Below are 12,445 nucleotides of genomic sequence, written 5' to 3' on the forward strand. Positions count from 1 at the left end.
CCCAATGAACTCCTTGAACATGAACCATATTGCCACGCATATATCCATCTCTTGAATCATTCAGCATTATAAATCATCCTGAAGAAACAGTGGCACTGTATTCCGGTTAAAATATTCAGGGATACTGATTACACAGGATAGCGATGCCATGCAATGGTGATTGATTGCCTGCGGAGGTGGCTAAATCCCAGATATGGGATGACAAATGAGGGGCCTCTGTGGGGCCAGCTGCTTCTATTTCAGTGTGGAATCTGTCCCCATGGAATTGCAGCCTTCTTATCTGGTTTCACTTTTAGGATGGCACATTTTGTAGATGCCTTTACGGAATGTGTGCTGATTACTCCCTTTCCATATGCGTTTATGCCAGGGTTCCTTGGCAGTGGCACTATTGACCTTCTGGGCCAGGGGATTCTTTGGGGAGCTGTCCTGTACACGGTATGCACGCCCTAGCTGCCAGGTGCACCTTCCTCCATTTGTGATGATCAAAAATGTGTTCGGGCATGCCAAGTATTCCCTGAGGGACAAAACTCCCCCAGTTGAGAACCACTGGTTTAGAGAGATCACCAAGTTTGGACATTTGGTCTTTAAAAGATACCTTTTTTTCCAATCATTGTCCTGAAAAAGCACATGCTAGGTCCCTATTTATATTTCTTTAAACTCCCAAATAATTGAGAATGTTTCTCTAGCAATGGCTAGACTTAGGCCATTATTTCAGGTGAGTTCCTGTAATGCGTTTGTACATTTAACCATGCAAACACATGTGCACGGACATTTTTCAGAGTTTTCATTCCACAGTCCTCTGATGGGACTACTCCGTGTTTCTTAATTGCCTCAGTCACAATGACTGTAGTTTATAACAAAGACTTCAGTCAAGGTCTGATTCCAGCACCCAACTTTTTTCCAACACTGAACCCTTGTACCCCCGTATTTATGCCTGAGCATCTGGCATTGAAGCCAGCTCACAACATGAGCTTCTTCTCTATTAAGGTTGCCAGATTTAGCAAATAAAAATGCAGGATGCCCAGTTTAATTTGAATTTCATACAAGCGATGCATAATCTTCTTTTTAAGTGAATTTATTTATTTTGAGAGAGGGACAGTGAGTACAAGTGGAGTAGGGGAAGAGAGATAGGGAGAGAGAATTCCAAGCAGGCTTCATGCTTTCAGTGCAATGCCCAACTCGGGGTGTGAACCCACGAACCATGAGACCATGGCCGGAGCCAAAATCAAGAGTCGTATGCTTAATGACTGAGCGACCCAGGTGCCCCCTACAATGCATAATCTTTTAGCGCAAGTATCTTCCAAATGTTGCTAAATATCATACGATACATGGGACAGCCCTGACAACAAAAAATTATATCGTTTATAAATTGCATGAAACATACCTACATTTGATCTGGGCACCTTATATCTCTATCCACTCTGTCTTAAATCTGCTTGGAACCAGAAGGACGTTCCTTTGTCCAGAGTTGTCCTTGATGGTAGTGTGCCTGTCAGATTCTGGGTTACTCAGGGTCCAACCAGGAAACCAGAAATCAAATGGAATTTTAATATAGAGAAGTGGCTCTACAGATGATGTAAGAGGCTTGAGAAACAGAAAATAATGAAGTAACTCACAGATTAGTAAAAGGGTAACGTTTATTCCCATCCCTAGCCTGGAGAGACAAAAGAAGGGGATGGGGCTACTGAGGCCAAGGTCTGAGGTTATCTGGCAGACCTTACCTTGGAAGAAGCCTGATGCAGAAGAAGCAGGAGACAAAAAGAGATATAATGCCTGTCTCCACCTAAGGGGAAAAGCTGAGAGAAATATGCTGGCTCCTCCCACCAGCCTATTTCCTACCAGTGCCTCCCACTGGCCAAACCCAGGCAGTAACTATCTAAGACACCTGAGAACTGCAGCCAGTCTAAAACAGTCTGAGCTCACCGACCCTGATCTTCAGGGCTCCTTCTCCTCTCAGGGGTGGGCTGTCTCTTCTAGATCCATAGAGCCCAGGAGAGGTGGAATCGTCCTGTCTCTGGGATTCAGACGAAGTCTCGGCAGCCACTGCCTCATTCACCAGTGCCAACTCCAAATCTAGTAGTGAGAAATTTTGAACTGGTTTTTAGAAAATTCTGGGGCACCTGGGTGGCTCAGTTGGTTGTGTCCGACTTCGGCTCAGGTCATGATCTCACAGTTCATGAGTTCGAATCTCGCATTGGGCTCTGTGCTAACAGCTCAGAGCCTGGAGCCTGCTTCTGCTTCTGTGTCTTCCTCTCTCTCTCTGCCCCTCTCCTGCTCACACTGTCTCTACCTCAAAAATAAATAAACATTAAAAAAAAATTTTTTTTAAGAAAAGTCTGATGGTGTCCACTAAGTCACCTACTGAGTTTTCCTGTGGTGAGTCACACTTTTGCTGTTCTAAGTGCCATTCTTTCCAGTTCTGCTCTTCCTGCATGTTAGTCCCTACAGCTAGTCACAGACGCTCTGGCTCCCCACTTTGCCAACACCGCACACCCCACTCCCCTCGGAAATCAAGTGCGACCACGTGACTTGCGCTGGCCAATGAAACGCAAGCAGATGCATACATGCTGCTGCTTCTGGTTGAAGCTTTAAGAGCAGACACATAATTCACCACTTCTTGTTTTCAGCCTTAGGGCCCCTGAGAGAGTCTGTCAGGCCGGAACACAGGCCCCGCTATTGGTTTCCTATTGCTGCTGTAATAAATTGCCAGAAACTAATTGCTTTAAGAGAATACAAATTTGTCATCTTACAGTTTTGGAAGTCAGAGTCCAAAATCAGTATCACTGGGCTTAAGTCAGAGTGTTGACAGCTGGCTCCTTCTAGAGGCTTCAGGGGAAAATCCTCTCCGTGCCTTTCATAGGGTCTAGCAGCTGCCTACACTCCTTGACTTGTGGTTCTCCCTTGCATCACTCCAGCCTCCTCCTACAAAGGCTGTATCTCCTGCTATGGCCTTTGATCTGCTTGCCTCCCTCTTTTGAGGATGCTTGTGATTACATTGGGTCCACCTGGCTTATCCAAGACAATCTCCCCATCTCAGGAGCCCTAACTTCATCACATCAGCAAAGAGCCTTTTGCCATATAAGGCAACATATTCACAGGTTCTGGGGACTAGGATGTGGAGATCTTTGGAGACCGTTATTCCCTCTACCAGCGTCCTTGAGAGATTTCAGTGAGCAGAACCCCACCTGCCAAGCAGCGCTAGACACATAGTATGAGTAAAAAATATACGTTTATGGCATTGAGTCACTAAGATTTAGGGGCTTGTCTGTTACTGGTGAACAATTTAGCCCTCATTCACATCATGTCTCCTTTCTGTCTCTGTCTATATTTTCGTAAAATTTAAAAATAACTTAGAGTATTAAATACGGCTATTCTCTGCACAAAGTACACTTTTAAATAGTATGCCATTGGGGGGTCTGGGGGACTTAGTTGGTTCAGTGTCCAACTCTTGATCTTGGGGTCATGAGTTCAAGCCCCGCACTGGGCTGTGTGCTGGGCGTGAGGCCTATTTAAAAGATAATAAATAAATAAATAAATAAATAAATAAATAAATAATAAATAAAATAAAATAAAATAAAATAAAATAAAATAAAATAAAATAAAATAAAATAAAATAAAATAAAATGTATACCATAAATAATCTATGAGCAAACCAAGGAGTTTGTTGTTCCTATTGTTCCCAACTTTAGATCTGCAAAGTAGACTTAAAAATAAATATTGCACGTATTCAACACCCAAACAGAAGTCTTTTCTGCATGTGAAAAATCTTCACAGCTTCCCTTTGTTGCAAAAAACCAACAGGTTAGAAATGTTGATTTACTTAGATGTTGACCTGGGTGAAAGTGAGAAAGAAAACAACTCACTGAAAGATTGCTAAACATAGTGTTGTTTTTAATAGAAGTTGGGGGTGGGAGAGGTCTGACCATGGAAAGAAAACACTGAATTTCTAAAGTATAATCCTTCTCTTAATTTCCATAATCACGTCATAGTCATAAAAAGTAGAGTGATAAATGTCTAACAATCCTGAAAGCTGAAATGCAGAGTCTGAGCTGGGCCAGGACCCACACCACTTCATCATATGTCAGATGGACATGTGGACACGTCAGTTTCAGTCCCAAGCAGTGGTCACCAGCATTTTGGTCCTGCCCTTCTATTCAGTAAGAAGCCTTCAGTACATGCCTCCAATATGCGTACTTACCAAAGTGTTATGAGCGTTACAATGAATGCACACAAAAAAGAAAATTAAAAGATCATGTAAAAGTGAAATAAATAACATTTTGAAATGCCTTGCTAATCACAATGGCATCATACTACCCTAGTTAACATTTTAGGGCACAAGATGCCCTTAAGGAAAGATTCCTCGTTAGTGACAGTAGATGCAAATCCAGTTGTAAACTTCTTGATAATTTTGAGTATTTTTGCCTGACTTTTTTTTTTAATATTTTTTATTTATTTTTGAGACAGAGAGAGAGCATGAGCAGGGGAGGGGCAGAGAGAGAGGGAGACACAGAATCCGAAGCAGGCTCCAGGCTCTGAGCTATCAGCACAGAGCCCGACGCGGGGCTTGAACTCACGAACCATGAGACCATGACCTGAGCCGAAGTCGGACGCTTAACTGACTGAGCCACCCAGGTGCCCCTGCCTGACTTTTTTCAGATCTAATTTGACCTGCATTATTTTTACCTTTTACATTTTTTTATGTTTATTTATTTATTTTGAGAGCGAGAGAGAGCACAAGCAGGGGAGGGACAGGGGAGAGACAGAGACAGAGAGAGAGAGAGATACAGAGGGAGAATCCAAGTAGGCACCATGCTGTCAGCACAGAGCCCAATATGGAGCCCCATCCCATGACCCCAGGATCATAACCTGAGCCAAAATCAAGGGTCAGACACTTAACCAACTGAGCCACCCAGGCGCCCCTATTTTTTATTTTTTAATGTGGATAGCCAAGCATTTGTTTTAGGAGTAAGACTATCTGTTTTGTCACTTTTGTTGTTTGTCTGCTTGCACTTGTGTTATTGTTTTCACTTGAATCCATGGTTCCCTTGCAGGAAATGCCTTTGAAGTCACTTGTCTATTTTATGATAGTTAATGTAATGAAAACAAAGGGCTTTTACTGCAAAATGGTGATGCATCATACTGTGCTAAAAACAAATGCAAGAGTGAGGAAACCACCTTCAATCTTCTAGAATTCCCAGTAGTCTCTCCTCAGAGAGGATCCATGTGATACAACCAGGACACAAGACCATCTGACATTTGGATCAAGTGAGGCTGCCTATGTCAATCCATGTGTTTAACATTATAATGCTTCTGGGATGCATGTGTCATACTCCATACAACTATAATACAACCCCCCCATCAGTGGGGATACTTTCTAAGGCCCCAGCAGGTGCCTGAAACCACAGGCAGTACCGAACCCTATATGTACTATATTTTTCCTATACATACATACAATAAAGCTTGATTTATGAATTCATCACAATAAGAGATTAACAAGAACTAATAATAAAATCGAACAATTATAACAATATACCATAATCAAGGTTATGTGACCATGTCCTCTCTTTCTCAAAGTATTTTACCATGCTGTACTCACCTTTCTTCCTGATGGGAGATGATAAAATGCCCATGTAAAGAGATGAAGCAAGGTGAATGGCGTAGGCATTGTGACCTAGCATTAGGCTACTACTGACCTTTTGACAACGTGTCAGAAGGAAGATCATCTGCTTCCGGTCTGCGGTTGACTGTGAGTAACTGCAACCACAAAAAGCAAAAACCGCAGATAAGGGGGGAATACTGTGTAAATAATTGAAATGCAAGTATCTAAAAAGGCCTTTACAAGAGCAATGAATTCAGATATGTGGCAGAAGATCTATAATCTATTCAATTAGCATTTTGATATCATAAAACAAATTACAAAGAAACTGAAGCCCAAAGAGGCTGGATGACTTTCCCCTAATCCCACAGATGGCTCTTGGCAATTAGGACCAGAGACCAGATCCCCTGTGCCTCAGGCCAACATGCTTCCCGTTACACCGAAAGATTATGAATGAGGAAAGTTAGCAATTTTGTGGCTCAGTTAAGTTCTGCTGGCCTCCATTCAGCATAGTGCTATATGATGAGGGGGAAATACTCACGCCAAAACAACAAGCAGAAACCAGGAGGTGACACATTCAGCCCTCGAGATGGAAGGAGATTTTTGGCTCTTTGCAAGATATGAGGGGAAATAGTTGGTCTTTCCACTGTGTCTCCAGCCCCCAGGTACTGTTTGTCTCCCTAACAAGGATCCTTTTTTTAGTATTTATTTATTTATTTATTTATTTATTTATTTATTTAATTTATTTATTTTTGAGTGAGAGAGAGAGAGAATGCACAAGCACGTTCCATGCTGTCAGCGCAGAGCCCAACTCGGGACTCAAATTCACGAACCGTGAGTCATGACCCCAGCTGAAACCAAGAGTTGGACGCTCAAACCACTGAGCCACCCAGGCGTCCCTCACCGACAAGGATCTTTAGATTGACTCATTAAGGTTCTCCTGGAAAGAGTTCTTTTGTGCCTCCCCTACCAGATATTCAAGGACATTGTATTCAATGTCACACTGATCATACTGCTATATATTGATTATATTCAAGGACAACGATCCAGAAAGATGTCTGGTGTGGCAATATATAAAGAATGATAAAATGTCCCTGGAAATGTAATAAGATGAAGATAATTAGATTTCCCTCCAGTAAAGTTCAATCAGGGAAGCAAGACCACTATGTGTATTATAGGATAGATTAGTTATTATAGTGTTAGACCTCACACAATTTGGGGAGGAGTTGAGGAAGAAAAGTTTCCAAAAGTATCACAGAAAAGTCCTCACCGGCCCTGTGGCTGATGGACAAGTCAGAGCTTGTTGATGCTTGGTGAATCCAACCGCTGGAGAGGAGCCACAAAGGAGGCTGGTGTAGAAGCATCTGGAAGGCTGTTGGCTCTTTGTGGCTTCCACCTCTGTGAGCTCACAGCAAAGCATCTCATGGTGCATCTGGAGTCACTGCTGGTCAGTAGAGCCAACAGTCGGGAAGAAGAGCTGGAGTCAGAGCAGGAAAAGCATGAACAAAATGGAACCCGCTGGGGCCTCTGCAGCTGTCCCTACCGACTTCCACTGATTTCCAAAATGTAACGGCTGCTGCTTCACTTCTGGCTCTCAAATATCATACAAATGTCCCTTGTGGCAACTGGGTAGTGACTCTGAGCCATACAAGGTATTCCTGTATCTGGGTATCTGGAAATTGCAGGTCCAATTTAGCTAAGCCGACATTGTACAAAGCCAGCACAGCTCCTCTCAGGGACAAATACTGTGTGGCTGGAAGCAGTAAGTAGTCTGATAAGCGGCTCAGGGTAGCATGTAAGACACCCAAAGCTCTAGCTCCAATTACAATCCAGGATAACTGTCCCGCCTTCTAAGGATGTGAAGCTGTCTCCCTGCAGGGCTATTGCTTGGTGGGTGGAATATTCCAGTTTGGAACCAGATCGGAATCATGGAGTGAGGCAGTGGGATGCCTCTTACGACACTTCTTAGCTGCCTTTGCCTACTGTGGGTTCGGCTTCCCTAGAAATAAACCTGGAACCATTTATAGAATATAGGTTTGGAGAGAAATCTACAACAGCTCTTAAAATTATAAATGTGGAGTGCCTGGGTGGCTTAGTCAGTTGAGCATCCGACTCTTGATTTCAGCTCAGGTCATGATCACACGGTTCATGGGTTTGAGCTCTGAGTTGGGCTCTGTGCTGATAGTGCACAGTCTGCTTGGGATTCTCTCTCCCCACCCCACCCCCGCCCCTCCCCTGCACTGTCTCTCTCTCTCTCTCAAAATAAATACACTTAATAAATAATAAAATAAAATAAAGTAATAGATGCACTTATTTTTTGGGCCAACAATCCCACTGCTGAGAATTTTGCCCTCACCATTTACCAACTATGTGAACTTGTATATACCTACACATGTGCAAAATTCTGCTATTGATGTATTCATTGCAGCATACGCAAAAATTAGAAACAACCATAGCATTTATCTATGGGGGCCTGGGTAAATAAAATGTGGCATAGAATTCAATGGCAGAACGGTGTGCTCACTTTATATGAGACAAAGAGGAAAATGATTACACACACTTGGATTTGCTCGTACGTTCAAAGCATTGAAAGGTTACAAGAAACTAACAGAAGGAGTGACCTATGGGGTGGGGGTAGGGTGACAAGAATGTGGTGGACAAGGACAGCGATGGGAGCCAGAATTCTCAAGGTATACCTTTGCATACAGTATGAATTTTTGAGCCGTATTTGTGTTTCAGTATTTTTAAAAAATTGAAAAATTAAATTCAGGTCACCTTCAAAGAAAGAGAAGAAAAAGAAGAAGAATTCGGAGAAGCATCAAATTATTAGCCTGCCTGGAACAGCAGATGTCTAAGTCAGGCTCTGTCTCCACTCCACCCAACCATGGGATTTGGGGAAAGCCAGGTGAACAGAATTCCATACAGCAGGTACAGGGAGTAGTTTGGAAGGCAGGATGCTGTCGAGGTGCAGAACACAGATCACAGAGAGAGCCTGAATAGATTCTACTTTGGCCCCACAACTTACAAGCTGGGCAACCTCAAGTGAGTTACCTAACTTTTCAGTGCCTTCGTTTCCTTACCCGTAAAATGAAGCGTAATAACAATACTTAGTGTGGACGTTAGGAGGATTAAATAAGTTACCACATCTGAAGTGGTGTGTTTAGAAAAGTGCTTAGCATACAGAAAGGAATCTACAAGCTTATTTATTTATTTGCCCATTATTATCTAGAAGGGTCAACTCAGGGAGAGAGCTTCAGCATAAGTCTCGTGCTCTGCTATGAACCAGGGACCAGGTGGTCTTGAATCTTCCACTGAGACTCGGTAGACAGTGATTCTTTTGCAAGCCCATAACTAGTCTGTAGAAATCCTCCTAGAAGACCCCTCCAACACATATTTTAACCATCTGATTCACTTTTCTTCCAAAGAGGGCTTCAAGGAGATTTTCTTGGGTCTGGGGTGTCCTCAGCTCACCGCTCTACCTATGAGAAGTCAGCAGCATTAGGATTCCCTCCAACAGAGGACTGAGATAGCTTATCTCCGATGAAGTTCTCGGCATCTGCCTGGAAACAGGGTCCCACCACAGGCTTCTGCTCCTCCCAGAAAAGCCCATGAAGCAGGGAGGGGTCTCAGGCTGACTCCTACATCCTCTCCCTGGCTTATCTGAAAAAGGAGAGGATCATTTCCAAGGCCTCCTGGAGTGCTGGTGTTTGCACTCGGCACCCCATCTGGAGAAAAGGCTCGTGCAAGTGAGAGCCTCCACCTGATGGGGAATCTCTCGTCCTCTCATTAGCCCATACTAGTCCTGAACCCACAGCCAGGGTGAACCAGGGAGTTACGGCATAGTTTTCTAAAGCAGTATCAAGGGCCTATCAAAAGTCAGAACCAAAAATCTGTAGAAGCACAATGCTGCCTTCACTGTGCAGTTTTTCAGAAGCATAAGGATAGAAGTGAAAAGAGGGAAAAGAGGGGCACCTGGATGGCTCAGTCAGAAGAACATTTGACTCTTCATCTCAGCGTGTGAGTTCGAGCCCCACGTTGGGGGTGGACATGACATAAATAAATAAACTTCTAAAGAAAATAGAAGTGGAAAGACTGTATGTAGCCTCACAATGCCTGGATTTGGTTCCTGGAGTGGAGACAGAGGGACTCTTACTGCATTCAGGTTCCAATCTTTGAGAACTGCGATACAAAAGACCTTCAAGTCCCCTAGAAAAAGTGATTTCATCTCCTATTACCCTCCTGTAGTGACATTTCTGAGTCCTGCCTAGATGCCCTTCCCTAGGCTGGTGCACCACCTTCCAGCTGCTTTGAATAGCTCATGGCAGCTCGTTGTCCTGGGAACTGCCCTTGGCCAATGGGAGTCACCTACTATGGTTTGAATGTTTATGTCCCTGCCAAATTCATATGTTGAAATTCTAACCTTCAGTGCAATGGCATTAGTAAGTGGGGCCCTTGGGAGGGAATTAGGTCATGAGGGTGGAGGCATCATGAATAGGATTAGCGCTTTAGAAGAGAACACACAGACTTCCCTGCCCCCTTTCACCATGTGAAGATACAATGAGGAGTCTGCATCCCAGAAGAGGGCCCTCACCTGACCACGCTGGCACCCTGATCTTGGACTTCTAGCCTCCAGAACTATGACAGGTTTCTAGTGTTTACAAGCTACCCAGTGGGTGGTTTTGATAGAACAGCCCAAAGGGACGAAGCCACCACCTCACCTGGCGGCCCGCTGCCAATGACTCACTGACACAAGGACACCAAAGTCCAGCCCACTTGTCCCAAAGTGGGGGACACACTCTGTACGTGCAGTTCCCCCTCCGGAACTCCCCATGGGCCAGGCTGTACCCATTGAGGCCATGCCACTGCATGGTTCCCTCACCTGCTCTCTTCTGCTTTCCTGTCTTGCTTTTTTTCAAGTTTTATTAACCCCATTTTGCTGATGAGGAAACTGAGGCACAGAGAGGTTAAGAACTTTCCCAGAGGTCATACAGTTTGTAAGTGATGGACCCTTGACCCCAGGCTGTTTGATTTCAGACACTGGGCCACTACATTGTACTACTATACCGATGTATTTATTTACATAATTTACTTATTTATTTTGGTTATGGTGTGCCTCCTCCCACTAAAATACGAACTCCTTGAGCATATGGATGTTTGTTCTCTTCAGTTCACAGCTGTGTCCCCTGTGACCTACAGAAGTCTGGGTACTTTACTAGGCCCTCAAATATTTATTAAAATCCATAGCTCCTGTGACTTCAACTCCTTCTTTCTGGATTTATGGGGAAAACAAATTATAATAAGGGTAGACTGGTTATTTGAATTTCACCCAACATCCTCAATCATGTAATAAGAACCTCTTTCTTCCCATCTTGACTCTGCTCTCCAATAAGTTGGATGTAATATATTTTAGGCACATGGTGGTGGCTTCAACATTTGGCTTCCATTTTAGAACCACAAGGACCATGCAGCTGTGTAATTGCTAATGAAGATAATAATCTCTGGCATTCTGAAGGCCAGAATTTGCAACGATGTTGTCGAGGCCTTACCAGAGACAATCGAAGCTGGGAGAAGACCTATATGAATCTAGATGGAAAGTTCATAGCCAACATCATTTGTTATTACAATCTAGTACTGCTCGTTGTGACTTCAGGGAACCCCCAAAATAGTACCTCATCTAATTTCTGAACTACTTGAGAAACAGGCAAAAAAAAAAAAAGACAAGAAAATCGAAATATCATGTTTACTGCTAAGAAAGCTGATATTGCGGAATGTGTGGTTTGGATTTAAGAGCCAAATGTTTTCCTAATACTAACTCCCCGAATTAGACAGACTGACCCATGGATGACCTCAGACCTCCCAGGGCAGGGCCCTGGCCCTTTAAACCTTTGGCATGAAGGAATAGAGCAGGATACACCTTTTCTGTAGGTCCACCAGCTCCCAAGAGGACTGCAGAGGGGAGGGCTGGCTACTCTACCCAGATTCTCCTTCTAAACCCACTAGCTAGACAAGTCACTGCATCTCCCCAAGGGAAGAGTGACTGATAGTGCAGAGAGATGCCAGGAGTGTCACATGATGGCTATCCCTTCCAATGAAAGGAAACATTAAGAGCGGGAAATAACACGGACTTCAAGCCGTATTACAAAGCTGTAATCATCAAGATAGTATGGTACTGGCACAAAAGCAGACCCTCAGATCAATGGAACAGAATAGAGAACCCAGAAATGGGCCCATAAACGTATGGCCAACTAATCTTGACAGAGCAGGAAAGACTATCCAATGGAATAAAGACAGTCTCTTCAGCAAGTGGTGCTGGGAAAACTGGACAGCGACATGCAGAAGAATGAACCTGGACCACTTTCTTACAGCATACACAAAAATAAACTCAAAATGGATGAAAGACCTAAATGTAAGACAGGAAGCCATCAGAATCCTTGAGAAGAAAGCAGGCACAAACCTCTTTGATGTTGGCCTCAGCAACTTCTTACTCAACACCTCTCCAGAGGCAAGGGAAACAAAAGCAAAAATGAACTATTCGGACCTCATCAAGATAAAAGCTTCTGCACAGCTAAGGAAACAATCAGCAAAACTGAAAGGCAACTGACAGAATGGGAGAAGATATTTGCAAATGACATATCAGATAAAGGGTTAGTATCCAAAATCCATAAAGAACTTATCAAGTTCAACACCCAAAAAACAAATAATCCAGTGAAGAAATGGACAAAAGACTTCTCCAAAGAAGACATCAAGATGGCCAACCAACATGTGAAAAAATGCTCAACATCACTCATTATCAGGGAAATACAAATCAAAACCACAATGAGATACCACCTCACACCTGTCAGAGTGTGA

The 12,445-nt window shown here is 43.5% G+C and overlaps 1 protein-coding gene across 5 annotated transcripts in view; it reads right to left on the reverse strand.

Annotated features, from left to right (window-relative positions):
* LOC147582006 (uncharacterized) overlaps window positions 1-12,445 on the reverse strand; it is a 76,479-nt gene that overhangs the window by 53,792 nt on the left and 10,242 nt on the right. For 4 of the 5 annotated variants that reach the window (XR_015250471.1, XM_086705098.1, XM_086705099.1 and 1 more), the window contains exons 1-2: window positions 6,867-7,134; window positions 5,694-5,754 (exon numbers count right to left, since the gene is read on the reverse strand). Coding sequence is in view for 3 of the 5 variants with exons in the window: in XM_086705098.1 (XP_086561224.1) it covers window positions 5,694-5,754; window positions 6,867-7,028 (223 nt within the window). In the remaining 2 variants the exon portion in view is untranslated. Of the gene's footprint in view, window positions 1-5,693; window positions 5,755-6,866; window positions 7,135-12,445 lie in introns of those variants that run through there. The other variant, XR_015250472.1, reaches the window with a different exon arrangement.

This window comes from Puma concolor, chromosome B1 (genome assembly GCF_028749965.1).
Source record: "Puma concolor isolate L17-30 chromosome B1, mPumCon1.1.hap2, whole genome shotgun sequence".
Classification (NCBI taxonomy): domain Eukaryota; kingdom Metazoa; phylum Chordata; class Mammalia; order Carnivora; family Felidae; genus Puma; species Puma concolor.